A 23,312-nucleotide genomic window follows, 5' to 3' on the forward strand; every position below is an offset into this window, starting at 1 on the left:
TGCAAAGGAGAGCTTCTGTCAATTTTGCAGCTTGTGCTTGCTGAGGAATTTGCATACGTTGTCATGCAAATTGCCTGGCCACATTCATTGAAGGCGTGTACTATAAGTACTATGTGTTTCCCACAATGCTTCGCTGGTCATAAGGAGTCTTCCTGTGAAACTCTGGAGGAGTGTCAGCCTTACTCTCTGTTTGAAGATCAGCTTAGAGTAATTCCTGGAAAACTGCACTAGGCAGGTTTCCTTAGTGCAGTTAGGATTGCTTATCTGTTTGTTTGTTCTGTTGCTATTGTCCTGTCCCAACGGTGGTCGACAGGAAATGGTTCTGATCTCTGTTCTTGGAGTATAGCTGGTGCAGCGGTTGCTACCAGCTATCTTTTCTGTTCTGTCTCCTTGGATCGCGCTAGCCACTTTCCGCTAGTGCTGTGGATCCTTCTGTTCTGCTACTTTGTACCTGGATCGCACTATCATCCTGCGCTAGCGCTGTGGATCCTTCTGTTCTGTCTCCTTGGATCGCGCTAGCCACTTTCCGCTAGTGCTGTGGATCCTTCTGTTCTGCTACTCTGTACCTGGATCGCACTAGCATCCTGCGCTAGCACTGTGGATCCTTCTGTTCTGTCTCCTTGGATCGCGCTAGCCACTTTCCGCTAGTGCTGTGGATCCTTCTGTTCTGCTACTCTGTACCTGGATCGCGCTAGCCACTTTCGCTAGTGCTGTGGATCCTATCTCTCGCTTGTCCCTGTTTTCGTGTGTCTGTCTTGTCTGCTACGAACGCTTGCTGGAGGCTCGGTGAGGTAACCGTTAAGCAAGCGCTCGCGTCCTCTGTTACATGTTTGTCTTGTCTTGGTTAGTTAGGCGTGCTTGTCTCTATTGTGCTTATCACGTGGAGACCGCGCACAAACGCGTGCACTGTTGCGAATGAGTGCGGTGTTCGCGTTCAGTTAGCGTTTGTTATTTTCCTTGTTATTCTCATTGTATTATTTGCTGTGCCTAACCTCGTATTCTGTTCTGATCTGCCTTGTGTCACGTCTGGCGATCGCACCTCACGCGATCGCGTTCCTATTTCATATCTGCTGTTGTGTGTGCACTGTCGCGGGGTTGCGACTAGATTGGCGCACACACATACAACCTGTCCCTTTGCTCGTTCTCATTCAAAATCGCCTGTCTTGCGATTGCGTTCTGCGCTTCGTACAATTCCTGTCTGGCATTTGTGGAGGTACAGAGGATTAGTTCCTCTGCACTCCCCAGCGCCATCTGCCGACAGGAATTTCCCTCTACGGGTGCGTAGCACCTTTTGCTGGGTGCCTGCAAATATACGCTTGGGGAGGATTTCCGCCGTATCAGCGCACGCGTTGTGCGCTGATCACGGAGAAAGTTCCACAATCGTTACAATACCTTTCCTTTTTTTTTTTTTTTAAGCTAATAAAAAATAGTGTTACAAAAAAAAATAAATGATCAGATGTATTGGAAAAATCAGGTTGATTGCTTTGAAAATGTAATAGTGTATGCCGGGTTTGATAGAATAATCTAATAGATCAAAATCGTGTAAAAATAAAAAAATAATAATTGTGTACGGGCATCTTAAAGGTGGCCACACATCATACAATCTTTTAAAATGTATTTTCAGTTTAATGATAACAATAACATTTTCTGATTGATTGTAACATTTGAAAACTTTGACCAATGTACCATACACACAAACGTGTTTCAATTTTTTACTAATTATGAAAAAAATGATTGAAAACTCTAAGAAAATTGCTTGGGTCTATTTATTAAGAAATGGACAAGCTAACCTACTCCATTCAATTTTCATAAAAATTGATCCGAAAAATGCACCACACCCAATCGACTTTATATTTTAAAAAAATGGGAAATACGATGGGATTTCTTGTTCGAATAAAAAAAAAAGCTTTTGAGTTACAGGAAATCCAGTCGTTTTTATTGAATTGCTGTAAAATCGGATCATTTTATGGTTTTGTTTGTGTGGCCACGTTGAATCAGCAATGTAATCTGAGCTCTGTGTTGTACGTGTGTATAATGCACAGTACAGAACTGTGCTTCTCTGAACGTGAGGCTATGCCAGTAACCTACAGTTTCAAGTGATTATTCTCTTTCATATTTGCTGGTAGGTAGACCAGGCTGTCAAAGGAAATCACACATTTGCTTGAAAAAAACATATACGTTATCTCTTCTGTGAAATGACATTTGTGTTTCCAGAATGACTTAGGTGTCAAAAACGCTAGTTACTGCTAACAGCAGCCTCCAGTGCTTTCCAGATATTCATATTGTAGAACTGGTGGCTGTTAGAAGTTGTATGGGTATCAGGGCCGGATTTGTGTTTTTTACCGCCCAAGGCCACTGTCACCCCCTTCAGTATTGGTAGCGAGATGACCCCTCCGCCTTCCCTCCAGTATAGGCAGCCAGATGACTTTCTTAATCCCTCCTCCCCCCTCTTTCAGTATAGGTGGTCAGCTTGACTTCACACTGCAGCAGCCATTAGTGTCACTCATTTCTCCACTAGTCTCCAGTGCAGAAGCTTCCTCTTCCTTTCTGTCTCCAATGCTGCCAAGTCCATAGCCGCTGGCCACAATGCAAAGGTGCACATAGAGCAAGGTGGCCGCTGTACAGGCAGCTAGCAGCAGTGTACCGCGGTCAGGTGCTAGCCTGATCTCCCTGCATTGCAGTATTTGCACACTTGCAAATGCTGCACCAGTTTAGCCTGCTGCTTGGGTGCCCTTGCTCCTGTGGTGCCCTAGGCCATGGCCTAGGTGGCCTTTCCCTAAATCCGGCCCTGATGGGTATGCCGTAATATTTGCTGCATGGTGAACCTTCCATTGTAAATTGTCAATGTTTCCCTTGTCCCCAGTGAAGGCTGATATTCCTTAGGGAATTCAGAAGACATGAGTGTGGGACTCCTTCCCATGAACAAGACTAAAAGACCAACCCACACGGTCCATAATATTGGTGAACATCCCCTATTTATAGAGTACCATTGTCCAAAGGATATAAACCAGAGAGGCATTGCTAGGCTATTAATGGATTCTGGTACTGTCATTTGGCCTGATATACTCAACAAAACAGAAATAGCAAATACAGTAAAGAATATATATGGAGATCCTCCCACAGGATGGTACCAATAGAATACTTGACACTAAATACAAACCCAACCAATACTAAATATAGTCTTCTGCTCTTTACTTTTAGGATTACTTAAAGGATACCCAAGGTGACATGTGATATGATGAGGTAGACATGTCCATGTACAGTGCCTAGCACACAAATAACTATGTTGTATTCTTTTTTTTTCTCTGCCTGAAAGAGTTAAACATCAGCCATGTAAGTGGCAGTTCCTGTCAGGAGTCAGGACTGGGTCAGACGACAGTGTGACCCTCATTGATAAGAAATTACAACTATAAAACACTTTCCTAGCAGAAAATGGCTTCTGAGAGCAGGAAAGAGATAAAAAGGGACAATAGTTCATAGATTTTAGCTCTGGCATACTTCAATGAATGTGTCATTGAGCAAAAACAATAAAACAGTAAAAACTTAAAAATTAGATTTAAATATAAAATAAAACTGTGGTATGAAACCCAGCATGTCTTATTTGCTCTAAAAGATTATTTACAGCATATTATATACTACCACCATTTTTTTTACTAGAACAGCATTCAACTAGTTAAACACAGGAATTGCAAGCTCCCTGCAGGGAAAGCTGGACGCATCCGAACTGGAGATAACATTATCTTGTGTTTACGTAATTGTATCAAGTGAGGAATGTAAACATTCTCTGGCTCACTCAGAAACCATTTCTGGGTACATTACAATATGAATACACCAGTTATGAATAAAATGCAATGTCAGCTCTCAGAGCAAAAACAATGTACTTTGGGAACTTGTAAATTTCTAAATGAATAATTATGCACAAAAGCAAATATGATAACTGTATGGGATATAAAAAGTAGGAAAACATGTTTTTTATTGAATATTATGTCAGAGTTTTATACGGCTTTAAAAAGTCATTTTTAGGAGGAGGGTAGATACAATTGTTTATTTCATTAGTTTATCTTAATCTCTGGTGTCCTTTACAGGATACCAGAGCTGAAAACATAAGGAGAAATGGGGAGCCGGCATGTATTGGGAGCTGTCCTGAAGGCTACTGCTCCCTTCCGTTCTCTTGTGTCCCCCTCCTTTCTTACCTAAAGCCCCTTCTGGCAGAAAGTTCCAAGTCGCCACGCGACCACGGCAGGGAGCACTCTGCGCATGCACATGATGTCACGATTATGCATGCGCAGGGCACTCCCAGCCGCGGTCGCATGCTGTAGGACGCACACAGCTGGGCTAGCACCTGCGCACTGAGGCCTGACTCCCTTGACCTGGAAGAAGCTTAGGGAGACCTGAAAGAGGGGGGATTTAGGTAAGAAAGGAGGATACAAAGAAGGAGAACGGAGGGAGTGGCGGCCGTCAGGATAGCTCCCCATACATGCCGGCTCCCCCCATTTCTCCTAAGGTTTTCAGCTGTGGTATCCGTCAAGAAATCCAAAAAGTAAAGGGCAGAAGACTATAGTTAGTACTGGTTGGGTTTGTATTTGGTGTCAGGAATTCTATTGGTACCATCCTGTGGGAGAAGCTCCATATATATATATTTTTTAGTGTATTTACTTCTATTTTTGTTTTGTTGAGTTACATACAAGTTTGGATGTTCTGATCACTGACACACCAAGGATGCTTATACATTATCGAAGAACGGGCTGTCCAGCATTATGTCTGCGTTTATTAAAATTGTTCAATAAAAATTGACATTTATTCACATCCCTACGGAGGTATTTATGGTGGGCAGGATTTTGAACTGGTTTTCTTGATGTTCACAGTAGCGGCTAATGGGTACAGTGTGATTCCACAAACATTGCCACCTCGAAAGATTCTAAAATATCCCTGCAAATGAAAAAATGACAGAATTACCATATGTACTGGGAAAACACCATTTATCCTCTTCATACACAGCTTCACAAAAAATACTTTTGAATAGTGTCAAAAGAAGATGCAACCTTTTTTGTGTATTTTATTACTGTCTTTACACGGATGTGGTTCAGCTTACCCCACTTACTGTCTGGATGTGAAGAAAGTAAATCTCCCCAACAAGGACAGTAGCAAATTAAACATTTTTCAGGGCAATCTAGGCATTCTTTGGATAGTATTGTTTTCTGAATTTATTCTATTTACAGAATAGCCTTTTTACAGGTGAAAATAAACATAAGTGCAGAAAATACATTTTTTTTACATGTTCCATCTTTCTCAATTTTCACCTAACAAATGTCACTAGTATAAAACACCTCAAAATATACTCCAATGGGGCCCCTGAGCGATACATCTGTACAGCACTGGGGCCCCGAACTGTTGCCCTAGCGATCACATATCACATACGATCGCTGCAGGCAGTAGTCATTAGACGTGTGCACACTTCTTAAGGTGGCCACACACCATACAATTTTTAAAGTATCTTTTAAATTCAAGAATTGCAATCAATTTTTCGGACTGATTGTAATTTAAAAAATCTGACCAATGTACCACACAATTATTGGGTAAATTTTTACCCAATTATGAAAAAAAATGATTGAAAACTCTAAGAAAATTGCTTGGAAGTATATAGAAGGAAGTTGACAATATACCACACACCATTAAATTTCACAAAATTGATCAGAAAAATCCAGCACTCCCGAGTGACTTTTATCAAATAAATATGGGAAATCCGATCGTATTTCTTGCTTGAATTAAAAAAAAGCTTTACATTTTTCAGGAAATCCGATCTTTTTTATCAAATTGCCGTAAAATTGGATCATTTTATTGTATCGTGTGTGGCCACCTTATAGGCCAAGTGCAGGTGATACACGAGATTTTTAGACTACGAAGGTGCACGTCATTAAAACTTTTTATATTTTACTTTGACACCATTTTACACTTTTTTTTTTTTACTTTTAAATATTTTTAATCTTTTTTTTTTCATTTAAACCTTTAATGAATGATTGCTGCTATTTGCTACAGCAGCAATCATTCACCTTTAAAGAGACACTGAAGCGAGAATAAATCTCGCTTCAGTGCTTATATTCAGCAGGGGTATGCGTGCCCCTGCTAAAACGCCGCTATCCCGCGGCTAAACGGGGGTCCCTTACCTCCCCAATCCCCTCGTGGAGTCCCGGGCAGCGCTTCCGCATTCAGGCAGGGCTAATGGCCACAGCCCTGCCTCACGCGCGTCTGTCAGCGAGTATCTCCGCCTCTCCTCCGCCCCTCTCAGTTTTCCTTCACTGAGAGGGGCGGGGGAGAGGCGGCGATGTGCCGCTGATAGACGGCGCTGAGAGGCAGGGCTGCAGCCATTAGCCCTGCCTCAAGAGCAGCAAAATCTACGACCAATTTGGTCGTTGATTTTGCAGGGGGGGATTTGGGGGTGAAGGGACCCCCGTTCAGCCGCGGGATAGCTGCGTTTTAGCAGGGGCACACATGCCCCTGTTGAATATAAGCTCTGAAGCAAGATTTATTCTCGCTTCAGTGTCTCTTTAAAGATTATCTTACTGAAAAATAGTAGAGGGTAACAAATATAAGAGAGATCAAGAAACTATAGATATTCCCCATGTAATTCATTCATGTTACTTGATCCACAATGATCCACAAACTGCCAATATTTATAACCACACCCACTAACAATGTGATAGGCTAAAAGGTTGTTTTTTGTGGAGAGATAATGCACAGAGAGAGATACTGGTTGCTTGGCAGTTGGAAAAATCGTTATTTCCCACAATGCAATCAGGTTCACAGACAGGAAGCTGTCATGATGTCACAGTGTGTTTCACCACAATATCAGCCATACAGACCCCTCTGATGATCTGTTTGAGAAAAGGTAAAGATTTCTCATGGGAAAGTGGGTATCAGCTACTGATTGGGATCACACATGTGAGCACAGTGGCTTTTAATGCAGGTTGTGAGTTTCACGTCCTGGAACCTACAGGAGGGATTTTTAGGACTCATGTCCTGAAATCTTTAGTGATTAAGCCCACCAAAATATAACGGTTTTCCGTCAGGGAGCACCAGGATTCATATTAGGCTGGTTTCTCACTGCTAACCAGCTTTTCCGGTGCAGTGCGATGCTAAGGGTGGCATCGCACAGCAACACCAAAAACAGCCTTTGGGGATTTCCACGTTAATACACTATAATCCCTGTCAGGGAGCAGGCCAAGCAGCTCTAGCACTCACTTCCTGTGGCCAAATAAACAAATTGGGCGGAAGTGTATTGACAAAATACACTTCCATGCATGCATGCTGCAATGCTACCGCACAATCTTTTTTTAAATATACGTGTCGACATAGACTTACATGACTTCCGCGCAAGTTGACCAATTACATGGGTATGCGCTTGCATTGGAGTTTCGGTGATTACGTCACTTCCACCGCATCACCTTGGTGTGAAAGGCCCCATAGACTTTAACAGGCATAGCGTTGGCCTGCGATAAAAACAGGACAACGCACCCCGCCAGCAGTGGTGTAGCTAAGGAGCGGTGGGCTCCGATCCAAGTTTTACATTGGGGCCCCCCAAGCACTCTATACATAACAATTGATACGGCGCACCAAATCCTGCCAATGGCAAGTACAGTGTCAGAGGTGCAAGAAGGGGATGGAGAACACTTTGTTAATGATTACCACTATTCAAAGTATCTATAGAAGTGATTATTATGAGCACAGGACCAATAGAGAGCTAATACTGAAGTTGAGAGTGGGCCCCTCGGGGGCCCCCCTGGCCCAAGCGCCCCAATGCGGTCGCAACCTGCCCGCCAGTGTAAAAGGGGCCTCAAAGCAATGCAAGCTCATGCATTTCTCCACAGATAAAACAAATAACAGCCCCATCGTGGACTCAGGCAACAGTTAAGTCCAAAAGAGCTTCCAACCACTTTTCACACCAGAACTAAAATAAGTATTTTTATTTTAGTGAGCTGGTCTTTAATCTTGGATAAGCAGAGTATCAAATCAACAGATTTTACCTTTTCTCCCCAATCAGTACCATAGCTGTTCTTCACAATCCAGTGAGGCATATACTTCCCTGCATGTGGAATATGAATAGCATTATGCCATAATAACCAGACAAAAAAAGGCATAAACATTAATACAAAAAAAGAACATTAATGAACTGGCAATTGTGCCCCAGCAACAAAAATAGGCAAGTGACTGTTCAAAAACAAGCTAATTCTGAATTTGACAGCAGTTTTTTTTTTTTTGTACGTATTCTTTTTTCAGATTTTGATTACTAGCAGGCATGGGCTTTCGAGTAGTTTACTACTCGAATTCGGAATTCAAATGAAGTCTAATGACTTCACGTGTGGGCACAGGCAACAGGGAGTTAACTTACACAGAATTTTTCGGGACATCTGCTTTTCATTACGCGTCATAGGCGTAATCAAAGCCGAGTTCCAAGAATCACTTCCACGCTTCCTCCTTCCGGCTTGAAAGAGGAAGCGCGGTAGTAAGTCTTGGAACGCGGCTTTCATTATGCCTATGACTCGTGATGGAACGCAGGCGTCCCCGAAGACTACTGGGTAAGTTAACTCCCCGTTGCCTGTGGTCACAAGTGAAGTTATTAGACTTCATTTGAATTCCGAATTCGAGTAGTAAACTACTCGAAAGCCCATCCCTTATTACCAGCGCACTCAGTGGCGTAGCTAAGGAGCTGTGGGCCCCGATGCAAGTTTTACATTGGGGCCCCCAAGCACTCTATACATAACAATTGATACGGCGCACCAAAAGTTGCCAATGGCAACTACAGTATCAGAGGTGCAAGAAGGGGATGAGGAACAATTTGTTAATGATTCAAAGTATCTATAGAAGTGATTATTATGAGCACAGGACCAATAAAGAGCTAATACTGCAGTTGAGGCAAAGCCCTTTAGGGCCCCGATGCGGTCGCAACCTCTGCAACCCCTATTGCTACACCCCTGAGCGCATTCTTTATTGAGAAGGGACTATAGTTCCCAAGACCAATTAACACTATTACACCCAAAACGGGCTACAAACCAAGAGCCCACTAAAGTGTAGTATGGAAAATAAACGCTCAAAGGTTATTTAGAAATGCGAAGAATGGAATAATACTCACAAGTGTGGGTAACCTCAAAGACAACAACTGAGTGAACAAGTGGGGAGAACAAACCCTACTCCACTTGTGTTAAAGGGAACCTTAAGTCAGGGAGAAAAAATGAGTTTAACTCACCTGGGGCTTCCCTCAGCCCCCTGCAGCTGATCAGTGCTCTCGCAGCCCCGCTCCGATGCTCCTGGACCCGCCGGCGACGACTTCCGGTTTCGCCGTCACCAGCCGACAGGCATGGGAAAGCGAGTGATTCTTCATGTTCCCAGCCACAATAGCACCCCCTATACTGCTATTGCGGCCTTCTTGCCGCCACTACTTCCCTTTTTAGACTGATTTTAGTGTATTTGATACTTGGTGGAGCCTCTGTTTTATCAATTATAGTCCACTATTACAACCATGCTATAATTTATTTTACTTTCTAGATGACCAAACCAGTAACTGAAGAATTGTCTAAGCTGCTGGCGGCCAACTTGACAATGTATGTATGTCTTGAGAAAGTGGAACAACAAGTGACCCCGAAACAATTGTCAGATTTATGGTGAACCTATATACTGCTACTTTGTTCTTAACCTGAATCTGTCCATAAATTAAAACAATGTGTCATTTCTGTCGTCTGTACCTCCTCTATGCCTCCCTATGCCTCCAGTGCCCCCCTCTGTGACACTTCTGCCCCCTCCCCCACTGTATTACCTCTGTTCCCCCAACCCCACTGTGTCACTTCTGTCCCCCTGTGCCCTTAAGCAGAATGTAATTGAACCAGTTTAAAAACATTTTTATTGTAGTTTTTGAGAAAATCAATTTTAAAAAAATATAGAGGTTTAAAAAAAATGTTTTTTGACTTGTTCCCACACAATCAAATTTCACATTTTTGGGCCGTTCGTAATGGCGGGTTATTCGTAAGTTGGGGATTTGTAAGTTGGGGACAACCTGCATAATAATTCATTTATGATTAACATCATCTATGATTTCATTTCAGATCTTACCCTTAGCATAACCTACTATCAAGACCGCGTGATCGACATAAACTGGATCGCAGTTGTGGTGGACATTGTGAATAATTCCTTTTTTATAATGCTGCAAATAGAAGAAAACGTCTGAGCAACTTGATTTTACTAACTAGTTTATTCCTGAATGAATAATGACCCAGTGCACACCTACCTGGAGCATAACTGAATTGAGAATGACCGTCAGAGTCCCATTGTTTCCAACATAAGAAGCCATGTCTGCAAAACAGAAGCATGTCTATTTTACAGCAACAGTAAAGATGTGCGGGTAATTTAGAAGAATACTTGTGGATTCTGTGCAGATGGTTTGGTGACGACTTCCGATAAACAGAAACTATTGGCGAAGATATTATCAATACCCTATTCTATACCCTACATATGAATTAGCCATCGGGAGATAATAAATCTGCGGTGTGTCTACTTCCTGCTTTCATGGAAGCAGACATACTATTAACATCCTTTGTTTACAAATTAGCTGCTTAGCCGTGGCAGAGAAGATTCCTGAGCTGACACAGCTGATAGATCAAATTGCGGTGGTGATTAGTCACAGATGAGGGGGAATCAGACAGGTTAAAAACTCTCTAAATGCATACAGGATGCATTTCTCTATGTTTTCCTTCTGTCCTGTGCAAGCGTTCAGGTCCACAATAACTTGGTTATTGGGCAGCGCACCCCACAATAAAGTTTATCAAGTGTCTGAACCTATTATAAGGCTGCAAAAACTACACCTGCTGACAATATGGTAAGCTGGATGTTTCACAAAGAAAATAATTACAGATAAGTTCAAAACCATGTTAATTAGTAATCAAAAAGAGAAAAGACTGCCCTAAGCACCACTCTAGACAAGATGAATGAATTTAATAATATAAATCACCTTTATTTATAACCATCGAGAATTAAAAACTTTAAAAACAACATGGGTCTGGGGTCCACAAGATAACTGTACATATTATAATCATAATAATCGAAATGTATAAGGATAATATAATAAACAAGTGGGGTTCACTCTCAATGCCAAAAAAGTATAAATAAATGTATATATATATAAATATATATTAAATAGTGGTCACAGCGTGTAGAAAATGCCAAAATATATAAAGGACAGAAATGCACGAGTAATGGCACGAGTGGAGCAGTTAGATGAAAAAAACACCAAAAGTGGTCTTAGTTCAATGAAAATTACAATAAGTGATATCAAAAATATACAATCTAAAGTGCTTCCGCAATATGGAAGAATAATGTGCAACTAGTGCAAAACAATGCTGTAATGGACGCAACCAATAATAAAGAACAATGCTGGAAATGGATAAGGGAATGAAGAAAGCTAAAGTGCAGAGTAAGTAGGAAATGCTGGACTTACTGGGTAACAGTGGCAAGAGAGGAGACCAACACCCTAGAACCGGACCTTAGTGCACCTAGCGGGACGCCGCCCGCTTCTGAGGAAGCTAGGTAATGCATGTGAAAATCCGCCTTTTAAATAGAGGGAAGGGGAAGTGAGGTGTATGCCCACCCAGATGTGACGCGGCCGCGTCATTACGCAAGCCGCGTCCGGTTGCTACAGCAACCTAGATGCGGCTGCACTGTCTATTTGTGCCAATGATAGAAAGGTAAAGGAGGGGGCGGATGTGCTGCGCAGCTAATAAGAAAGGGCGGAAGGAGGGAATCTCCTTAATAAAGCGGGGTGACACCTGCAGAACTAGTGGGATTGTGTCCTCTGAGGGGATTCCTTGTTCCCTTTTGTGCTGCTTAGATTGACCTTTATCAATTCTGGGCTAAGTATCTCCTATTTTTTTGCACTACTCCACTTTATGCTCTTTTTCTATGGGCTGCTCCTTTGCCTCAATTTTCTACCAGGCATCCTCTCATCACTATTAATACTGTATATCTGGATAGCAATTGTGCACTTTATTTTCATATATGTGATATTTATTCATGTGTTTTGTCTTTAAAATGTTATTGCATAGGTGTTGTTTTATTGGCCTTGCATCACACTAGGTTGTATACTGAACCCGGGTTCTCCCTCTGTTGGGCTCAATATTAAGCCTACTGTGGGGTGTTATATCTGACAGCAGCATTGTGTCATTATACAATATATTGCATTTAGAGTGATTGTTTCATATGCAGCAGGGATCATGTTGGAACATTTACTTGTTTTTTAAATGGTTCTATTTTTCATTGAATCATCGATATTGTGACTATTATTATACCTTATGTTGAATAAAGACTTTTGTTATATTTTTACTAAATTTTCTGTGAAAGGTGCTATTCTTTAAGGGCTTTCTTTTTCTACCATATAATTGCTCTTGTTTTGAGCCCTAGCACACATGGTTATTTGGTTGAGGTGTTGCAGACACTCCCCAGAAACAATATACACATGGAAGAGAGGGCTGCACATGGAATGGGAGGGGTTCTACTACACATGGAAGAGGGGGCTGCACATGGAATGGGAGGAGCCCTACTACACATGGAAGAGAGGGCTGCACATGGAATGGAAGGGGCTTTACTACACATGGAAGAGGGGGCTGCACATGGAATGGGAGGAACCCTACTACACATGGAAGAGAGGGCTGCACATGGAATGGAAGGGGCTTTACTACACATGGAAGAGAGGGCTGCACATGGAATGGGAGGGGCTTTACTACACATGGAAGAGAGGGCTGCTCATGGAATGGGAGGGGCTCTACTGCACATGTAAGAGGGGGCTGTACATGGAATGGGAGGGGCTCTACTACACATGGAAGAGGGGGCTGCACATGGAATGGGAGGGGCTCTACTACACATGGAAGAGAGGGCTGCACATGGAATGGGAGGGGCTCTACTACACATGGAAGAGGGGGCTGCACATGGAATGGGAGGGGCTCTACTACACATGGAAGAGAGGGCTGCACATGGAATGGGAGGGGCTCTACTACACATGGAAGAGAGGGCTGCACATGGAATGGAAGGGGCTCTACTACACATGGAAGAGGGGTCTGCACATGGAATGGGAGGGGCTCTACTACACATGGAAGAGGGTGCTGCACATGGAATGGGAGGGGCTCTACTACACATGGAAGAGAGGGCTGCACATGGAATGGGAGGGGCTCTACTACACATGGAAGAGAGGGCTGCACATGGAATGGGAGGGGCTCTACTACACATGGAAGAGGGGGCTGCACATGGAATGGGAGGGGCTCTACTACACATGGAAGAGAGGGCTGCACATGGAATGGGAGGGGCTCTACTACACATGGAAGAGAGGGCTGCACATGGAATGGAAGGGGCTCTACTACACATGGAAGAGGGGTCTGCACATGGAATGGGAGGGGCTCTACTACACATGGAAGAGGGGGCTGCACATGGAATGGGAGGGGCTCTACTACACATGGAAGAGGGGGCTGCACATGGAATGGGAGGGGCTCTACTACACATGGAAGAGAGGGTTGCACATGGAATGGGAGGGGCTCTACTACTACACATGGAAAAGGGGGCTGCACATGGAATAGGAGGGGCTCTACTACACATGGAAGAGAGGGCTGCACATGGAATGGGAGGGGCTCTACTACACATGGAAGAGAGGGCTGCACATGGAATGGGAGGGGCTCTACTACACATGGAAGAGAGGGTTGCACATGGAATGGGAGGGGCTCTACTACACATGGAAGAGAGGGCTGCACATGGAATGGGAGGGGCTCTACTACACATGGAAGAGGGAGGGGCTGCACATGGAATGGGAGGGGCACTGCTTCACAAGAAGGGGAATCCCAACATACTTGGCCTAGAGGCACAAAAATATAAATCTGGCCTAGCTAATCAGTGATGTGTTATCCAAACATCAGGCTTGGGACTTTTAATATTGCACACCTGTGAGTACCTAGATCAATGATCCATGATGCAATGTTGGCGTTTGTGGCAGCATGGCTTTAATTTATATACATGCAAATATCATTGGCATAGTATTAATATGTAGAGCCAGCAACCCTCTAGACATGTACAATCCCTACTCCCTATGGAGTAAATGTGTCAATGCAGTAAATCCAGTGAAGTTGTAGGAATGTATAGCATGAAAATACAAGTCTTGTTTGCTGTTTCTTTTTCTTTAACTTATATTAGATTGAGTTTCAAGGAAGTTAGGCCATCAACCTGACCTCCTCCTCACCTGTCTCGTTCTTCGGAAGCATCAGAAATCCATCTATCCATGCTGTAGAGGCAAGGTATTTTCTGCATGTCGTCCTCACACCACAGTATTGGTATTCCTCCTCCGTAACTAAGCCTACAAGTTGAAAACCAACATTAAAAAAATGAACAATCAGCATAATGTATCTCAACCAATGAATTATGAATAAACTGGGACCTTTCCTACTTTTTAAGCCTTCCTGGAATTCCAAATTAGGGTTAGAATTACGCTAGGTTCTCTGCTGGAACCGTTTTATGAATCAGTTAGAAGGGGACCAATGGACATGTAGGGAGGGTCCATGCTTTCCTAAGGGCCCATTCCCAAAGTCTGTTTTCAATGGATATGGGTTTGTCTGTTGCAGAACCACAATGGACATTTCCAACTTGCACAATACATGCATTTGCCTTCCCCAGAGCAAACTTAAACTCTATTGAGCATTCCAGTCCAGATTACCTTAGTTGAAAGGTCAGTCATGCTAGACGTTATGTTGAAGTTATCTCATGAGCAGCCAATCAGGGACTTGCAGAACAATCACCTGATCAAATTGACCACAGGCATCTCTAGGAATTGTTTTCAAGGCAAGCTCTTGTATAATGACAGTCACATCTAAAGCCTGGTACACACCATGCAATTTCCCATCAGATAGATGAGCCAAATAGATTATTTTCTCCAGGTCCAAACTGATTTCCGATCATTTTTCTGATCGATTTGCATAGAAGTGATCAGAAAATCGATCAGAAAAATGATCGGAAATCCAATTGGACCTGTCAGAAATTATCTATCGACCCATCTATCTGATGGGAAATTGCATTGTGTGTTCCAGGCATTACAGGCAACCTAAAAAACTGTGTTATGCCATTCAGAAAATAGATGGGTTATTTGATTATATGGGTTATAGTAAAATAAGTATTTGATCTCCTATCAAAAGATGACTTAGTACTTGGTGGCAAAACCCTTGTTGCAATCACAAAGGTCAGACATTTCTTGTAGTTGGCCACCAGGTTTGCACACATCTCAAGAAGGATTTTGGCCCACTCCTCTTTGCAAATTCTGTCCAAGTCAGTAAGGTTTCAAGGCAGATGTTTGGTAACTCGAACCTTCAGCTCCCTCCACAGATTTCCTATTGGATTAAGGTCTGGAGACTGATGAAGCCACTCCAGGACTTTCATGCGATTCTTCTTGAGCCCCTCCTTTGTTGCCTTCCTGGCCATGGTGGGTCATGGATTGGATGTGTCAGTATGACAATGACCCATTTTCAATGCCATGACTGAGGGAAGGAAGTGCTCACTCAAGATTTGACAATACAAAGCTCTATCCATTGCCCTCTGAGCCCTATTCACCCCCCCCCCCCCCCCCCCCTTCCCCTCCCAAAGCACAAGGGCCCATATGCAATTCACTTTTCTCCCTAGTTTTCTCCTAGGTGATATATTTCACAACTTGCCATAAAATGCCTTTTAAGCCACCAGCAAGCTTTTGGGTACTTTTTCAATTGCATTGTATTGAGATAACTCAGGTGAAAAATGTAATTGCATATAGGCCAATGTGTCCACCTCCACATCATTGACAAGTTATGTCCCCTCCCCCCGTGTAGTTCTAGGCTGCGTCATCACCGTTCTCATGATCATTGGAACTCCACGAAGCGAAACCTTGCTTAGAGCCCCAGACCGAGGGCTACTGATAATTATTTTCAGTTTCTTCACTTTGCAAATTATCACACCAACTACTGTCACCTTCTAACAAGCTGCTTGGCGATAGTGTTGTAGCCCTGTCCAGCCTTTTGCAGGTCTGCAGTCTTGTCCCTGACAACCTTTGAAGGTTCTTTGATCTTGGCCATGGTGGTTAGTTTGGAATCTTATTGATTGCTTCTGTGGACAGGTGTGTTTTATACAGGTCCTGTAACAAGTTGGTATCAGGAGCATTCCCTTTCAGAGGGTGCTCCTAAACTCAGCTCATTACTTGCATGCAGTGAAGACACCTGGGAGCAGTGGCGTAGCAATAGGGGGTGCAGAGGTAGCCACCGCATCGGGGCCCTTGGGCCAGAGGGGCCCCGAAGGGTCCACCCTCTATCATAGTATTAGCTCTTTATTGGTCCTGCGCTCATATTAATCACTTCTATAGATGCTTTGAATAGTAGTAATCCTTAACACACTGTTACTCATCCCCTTTTTGCATCTCTGTGGTTGTCCTTGGCAGGTTTTGGTGAGGAATATCAATTGTTATGTATAGAGTGCTTGTGGGGGCCCCATGTAAAACTTGCACTGGGGCCCAGAGCTCCTTAGCTACGACACTGCCTGGGAGCATGAAATCTTACTGGTTGATAGGGCACCAAATACTTATTTCACTGATAACAATGTAAATCAAGCTCTGACTTTGGGGCACTGATTTTTTTGATGGTTCTTTTGTTATTCTGTCTCTGACAATAAACCTACCATTACAAATATACACTTGCCACTTCCTGGTCAGAGGGCAAATGAGCAAATTCAGCAGGGTATCAAATACTTCTTTCTCTCACTATACATTACTTACCATTCTCTAGAGCAGTGACGTAGGCATCCCACGTATATCCTCCTCTGCAGCCAGCATTGCATGGACCACAATCTATGACTTCTGAAAATAAAATATGAGAGGATCACAAGAGGTAAGGAATGGAAAACTTGCAGTCATGTTTCAGTATATTTGTACAGTAATGACCCCAATCCTGAAGTTTCCAATCTTCTTAGGAACCACTTGACAAATGTCCTGAATTAAAGAGGTGCCTTTATTGAACAGATACAATTACAGACACAATGCCAGGGGGTTAGGAAGGCTGACCACCCACAGTTCCTGCCCTGGTAGCTATATCAGTTCTAGAAACCAGGAACTCCAACAGGTCCCTACTCTAACTTGTATCTGACTGTATGGTACTCCCTCAGCTCCTTAGGACTATGTTCTAATCTGGACTCTGATCAGAGGTTTGAACATTCACTGCAAGATGTGAGAAAGGGACACGACTGCACTTCCAATACCCAGAAAAACCACATCTTTGAAGGTGCACTGGGGTTTTCTAAAGACCAATAGTCCAGCCCTATAACACTGTCCGTCATCCAAACGACAGTCCCACAACAGTGGAACGTTCGTATTGGGGCAGTATTGTTTCACAAAGTGGGCTGTTTGAATTACAGACAGTGTAATAGGGCTGGACTGTTGGTCTAAAAGGAAGTGCACTTTGTATGATGGATGATGTTTTTATGTGACATAAAAAGTGCAGCAACCCTACTGAGGTCGGGTATAGGCGGGCAGATTTAGGGAGCGCATTAATGAACACTTTTCATGACGAACATGGTTTGTCATTTTGAAGGGCAACTCCTTCCTCTATAATAGCAGTAATCTGTAATTCCAGTCTTTATAACAGGGGTTGGGAACCTACGGCTCAGGAGCCAGATGTGGCTCTTTTGATGGCTACATCTGGCTCACAGAAATATCAGTAAGGGTTGATTCACTAAGCTACACTGCTCAAGTGGCGCAGCTTAGTGTAGAAGCGCAAGTAAAATTTTCAAAGTAGGCATGCTACTGCTGTAGCATGCACTACTAACTCACTTGTGCTACCCCAAAAGTAATGGCTGCTCCAATTGTCCCACTCTGGGCCCTGTCAGGTCCAGTGACTTTGTAGGACGAGAGCCCCACACTTTGACTGGCCCAATAGGTGGCCTGTCACTTGAGAGGCAGCCTATTGGGCCAAAGTGTAGGGATCTCATCCTACAAAGTGAATCAACCCCCAAGTCAGCTAGTTAATTGAACAAGCTGTTAGTCTGTATTTCTCCTGTCTGTCTCTCTGGGAAATTGCTGATGTTGCTGAAACCCAAGAGAAGCTGAAGACGTGTCTGACACTTCCGCTGCCTGGCAGATCAACTGTATACACATCACCATAGCAGCAGGGATGTGAGCCCTACTGTCCCAGTTTGAAACATATTGTATGGCTCTCATGGTGGTGCTTATGGCTCTCTCAGCCAAAAATATTCCTGATCCCTGCTTTATAATAACAGCTGTCTCTGCAATGCCAGTAGTTGGCTTCTCTCTGTCATAGTATCACTCACAATCTTTTTATTATGCCAATGATTACAGTGCATAAAGAGCAGAAGTAACCAATAGCAGTCATTCAGTTTAAACAATAACAGTTGCCTGGCTGTCCTGCTGATCATCTGCCTCTAATACCTTTAGCTATAGACCCTGAAAAATCATGAATATCAGATGTTTTTGACTGAAGTCTGACTGGATTAGCAGCATGCTTCTTTCAGGTGTGTGATCCAGATACTACTGCAGCCAAACAGATCAGCAGGACTGCCAGGAAATTGTTATTGTTAAAAAGGAAATAAATATGGCCAACTCCATATCCCTTTCAGTTCAGATGTCCTTTAAAGAGGCACTGAAGCGAAAAAAAATAATATGATATAATGAATTGGTTGTGTACTATGAATAATTACTAGAAGATTAGCAGCAAAGAAAATATTCTCATATTTTTATTTTCAGGGATATAGTGTTTTTTCTAACATTGCATTATTCTATAATATGTGCAGATTACACAACACTCAGCATTCAAAATGAGTCTTTCAGAGCAGTCTGTGAAGTAATGACCTCTCCTCTAGCAGAGAAAAAGTAAATAGTCCAGGAACAGTTGAGATAATAAAAGTCAGATAACAGCCCTCTGCACGACTAACTTAGTCGGAGAGATTAATGGCTTGTTTGCATAGAGATAACAACTGGAGTTTCTCAACTCTTCCTGTACTGGAAACAATTAGACTGATGTATCTGATCTTAATGTTTTATTTCTTAGCTGTGCTACACATACAAATCATAATATCATCATTTTTTTTTCGCTTCAGTGTCTCTTTAAGATGATGGATATTCTTGTTTGTAGGACTTGAGGAATTGCATGGGAGGAGCTTGTGCTGTGGGTGGGACTTGCATGGGATGTGGGTGGGTTAAATTTTACCTATTTCTTATGTATAAATGTAGAAGTGTAAAAGTAGAGGAGGGAATTAAAATTTTGTGAGAATCAAGAAACACTCACGTTGCACTGACAGATTCTTTGGACATCCCTGAATCCCCCACTGTGCTTCAATGTTGCCAACTGCTGCAAATGCCCAGCATGAACGGCACTGTTGTCCCTGCAAGACACAAGGAAACTAACATCTATGCATTTATAGAAAGATTCTAAAAACAATGGCAATTGTTGAGCTTTTACATGAAATAAACAGACATTACACTGAAGCTCAAGTGAATTATTGTGTAGGCAATTTAATTTTCTTCTTAGCAGGGTTTAAACCAGTGGTCCTCAAACTATGGCCCGTGGGCCGAATGCGGCCCCCAGAGGCTTTTTCACTGGTCCCAAACACAAAATGTATAACTTACAAATGTGGCCCACTGCACCTTTAATTATCGGTGGCCCACTTATAGAATAGCAGTGCTGGCACCACCCATCCACATACTGTAGAAGCCAACAAGCAGTCATTCGCTAGCTTTCTATCCAATTCTGTGCAGGAGAACAGAGGAACCAAAAAGGATAAAAGGAAGCTAAATGAGCTTAAAAACCAAATTCTTGGTAAATAGAGGAGGTAGTGGTGAACTTACCTCCTCCAAGTAGACACACAACTGTAGTAAAGACAGTCAATATATTTTATTTATGAACTCCAAATATGCAACGCATTTCGCAGGTTTGATCCCGCTTCATCAGGCAATAACAACAGAGCAATAGCATATGTGGTCAGTAGAAGAGCCAGGCACCTCTGTGATGTCAGGTTTACTTGGAAGCAGGCTGGATTTACATCACAGGAGCCTATAGGCACAGATGTCCTGACACCTTAGACTTTGCCCTCCATGAATCTTACAAAACCCCCGCTGAACCGCAACGCAAGTGTGCTGACTTTCCCAGCTATAACCTCTCCCTTACTTTCCTTGCCCATCATAGGTAGCTACAGGTTTCCCTTAGTATTAGGTAGCCAGAGGTACCCTCAGGATACTGTAGGGGGGCGGGGGAAAATGAGTTGAAGTTACCTGGGGCTTCTAATGGTCACCCAGGCGCAGTGGTTTTCAGACTTTAAAGTCTGAAATTCCAGAAGTGAACCAGAGGCGGGGACGGAGCATTGGGGAGTGGCTGAGCGAGCACAGGATGTCTGTGGGGGACCATTAGAAGCCCCGGGTAGCTTCAACTTATTTTCCCCTGACCCCCCTACAGTGTCCCTTTAAGTAGCAAGAGGTTCCCCCGACTGAAGGGAGATCTGGTCAGTGGAATGTCGACAACCAGGTGCGTAACCTCTCATTTACGCTCTGTTCAGGACTTTCCTTAGAGAAGGAGGGAGAAAGGCACTTGGGGAGGTGAGAAAGCCACCTTTCCATCATCAGACGCCTGTAGGCAAGTGCCTACAGTGCCTTATGGTAAATACGGCCCTGCTTGGAAGTATAATTCTTTTCAAATACATAAATACAAATATCTATTTCCAAAGAACATCAATAAACTAAATTAAATCTAGGGATTGCTTCCATAGAGGCAAACTGAGGACATTGCCTACGGCCCCCAAGCCAACTGACACTCTCCTCTTTACATGTGCAGAACGCTCCTGGGGGGGGGGGGGGGGGTGATCGAGGACAAGGCCACACCTGCACAGTGGCCGTTGACTCACCGAGTCGGCCGGCCAGAGGAGGGTCGTTGGATGATCGCTTAGTGGCGGCGCGTGCACAGGGCAGCTGCAGGGGGCTAGTAGAAGCCCAAGGTAAGTTAAACTAATTTTTTTCCTTCAATTAAGGGTCCCTTTAAAGAAACACTGAAGAAAAAAAATATGATATAATGATTTGTATGTGTAGTACAGCTAAGAAATAAAACATTAGGAGCAGAGACGTGAGTCTAATATTTGTTTCCAGTACAGGAAGAGTTAAGAAACTCCAGTTGTTATCTATGCAAAAGAGCCATTGAGCTCCACGACTTTCGAAGTCGCAGAGAACTCTGTCTTCTGAAGCTTGTTATCTCAACTGTGAGTCAGTGTATTGTTTTTTTCTCTGCAGGCCTCTGCAGGTATTTTCTTTTTCTCTTACTGGCCTGTTCTGTAAAATCATTTAGAATGCTGAGTAGTGTGTGAACTGCAAATATTAGTGAATGATGCAATGTTATAAAAAAAACACTATGGGCCTGATTCACATAGCGGTGCTAACAGTTAGCACGCTGGTGAAAAGCCCTTTATGACGCCTAAACTCAGTTTAGGCATGATAAGTTTAGGTGTGATAAGTTTAGGCATGATAAGTTTAGGTGTGATAAGTTTAGGCATGATAAGTTTAGGTGTGATAAGTTTAGGCATGATAAGTTTAGGTGTGATAAGTTTAGGCATGATAAGTTTAGGCGTGATAAGTTTAGGCGTGATAAGTTTAGGCGTGATAAGTTTAGGCACCAACTGGGTTAGCACCGCAGTGCACAGCTGATCAAAAGTTTTACGCTACCAAAGTCTGGTGCACTTCGCATAGAGTTTAATGGCGCGCTGCTTTGCGTGCGGGACTTTGTGTGCGATCTAAACTTATCATGCCTAAACTTATCACGCCTAAACTTATTACGCCTAAACTGGCTTTTCACCAGCGTGGTGCAATGGTTATCACGCCTAAAGTCTCTAAGGGCCGGTTCACACTTGCGGTTTTGCAAAAACCGCACCGGATGTCCGGACCGCACCGGAGCCGGATCGGACCTGAACCGTACGGTTCCTGTCCGGATCCGGTCCGGTTGCATACGGTTTCCGTGCGGTATGAACACGGTTGCGGTCCGGATCCGGATTCTTAAAGAGTAACAACCTGTAAAAAAATGTTGGGGTCTGGGAGGTCAGCAGAAGGGGGACCTGTGGAATCAGGCCCTCTGCTGTTTAGCACTCACCTCCACCTCCGACATGCTGCCAACATCTCCGGATCCGGATCCAGCTGTGCTGCTCCACTCCAAAATGCTTGCCCATGTGTCCCCAGCCAATATCGCCGCAAAAATCCGCATAGGAAGTGGGGTAGAACATCCGGATTTTTTGCCAGTGTGTTGTGCGCTCTCCGGTTCTCATTGGTTTCCATTGGCCGGATGGTGCAGTCCGGCTCCGCCCCGGATACGGCTGCCGGAGGAGCCGGACCAAAAAATAGCGCATGTTGGAACGGACACCGGAGTCCGGATCCGGTCCGGCTCCGGTCCGGACGAAACGGACACATGTGAACCCTGGCATAGATTTACATTGCTATGCCGTGCGTCCGTTTCGTCCGGCCAGCATGCGGTGCGGCTCCGGCACGGCTATTCCGGATAGCCACCGCTAATGTGAACCGGGCCTAACTGAGTTAGCACCGCTTTGTGAATCGAGCCCTATGTAACTAAAAATAAAAATATGAGAATATTTTCTTTGCTACTAATGTTCTGTTCTAGTCATTATCCGTACTACACAAACAATTCATTATATCATATATTTTTTCGCTTCAGTGTCTCTTTAAGTCCTTTTTGCAAGTCACAACGCTGACAGCAGAAAAGGTGCTCTACATCAGTTGCTGTCACCACATGTGCACATTTTTTGCAGTAAATTTGACACATGCAATCATTTATGTGCAAATTATTTTAACATTTTCAAATTATATTTGGCCTGCTGACTCTCACATTAAGCAGTTGGTGGCAATATTTTACAAATCCCACTGTACATCAAATTATGAGCTGTGTGGCCAGCTCATTTGTAATTAGATCTGATAAAGGAATACTGAGATGAAAATAAAATTATGAGATTTAAAATTGTATCTATCCTCCTTTTTATAAAAATGACTTTTTTTTAGATATCCAATTTTATTTTATATTCAAATCTGCCTTTCAAGTTTTCACTATTTCATTGTCTCTGCTCAATGACACATTCATTGAAGTATGCCAGAGCTAAAATCTATCAACTATTGATCATTTTCCTGCTCTCAGAAACCATTTTCTACAAGGAAAGTGTTTCGTGGCTGTATTTTCATATCAGTAAGGGTTACGCTATAGTCTGACCAAGTCCCAACATGACAGAAACTGTCA

At 43.3% G+C, this 23,312-nt stretch overlaps 1 protein-coding gene across 1 annotated transcript in view; it reads right to left on the bottom strand.

Moving 5' to 3' along the window:
• Nucleotides 1-4,754: 4,754 nt before the first annotated feature.
• The window catches only part of LOC137537931 (cathepsin W-like), a 36,627-nt gene continuing 18,069 nt past the window's right edge, over nucleotides 4,755-23,312 (bottom strand). Inside the window, exons 8-14 of the mRNA XM_068259861.1 lie at nucleotides 19,326-19,440; nucleotides 16,805-16,885; nucleotides 14,261-14,374; nucleotides 10,277-10,341; nucleotides 10,102-10,192; nucleotides 8,022-8,080; nucleotides 4,755-4,929 (exon numbers count right to left, since the gene is read on the bottom strand). Coding sequence (XP_068115962.1) covers nucleotides 4,822-4,929; nucleotides 8,022-8,080; nucleotides 10,102-10,192; nucleotides 10,277-10,341; nucleotides 14,261-14,374; nucleotides 16,805-16,885; nucleotides 19,326-19,440 — 633 coding nt within the window. The 3' untranslated portion in view covers nucleotides 4,755-4,821. The remainder of the gene's footprint in view (nucleotides 4,930-8,021; nucleotides 8,081-10,101; nucleotides 10,193-10,276; nucleotides 10,342-14,260; nucleotides 14,375-16,804; nucleotides 16,886-19,325; nucleotides 19,441-23,312) is intronic.

This window comes from Hyperolius riggenbachi, chromosome 11 (genome assembly GCF_040937935.1).
Source record: "Hyperolius riggenbachi isolate aHypRig1 chromosome 11, aHypRig1.pri, whole genome shotgun sequence".
Taxonomy (NCBI): domain Eukaryota; kingdom Metazoa; phylum Chordata; class Amphibia; order Anura; family Hyperoliidae; genus Hyperolius; species Hyperolius riggenbachi.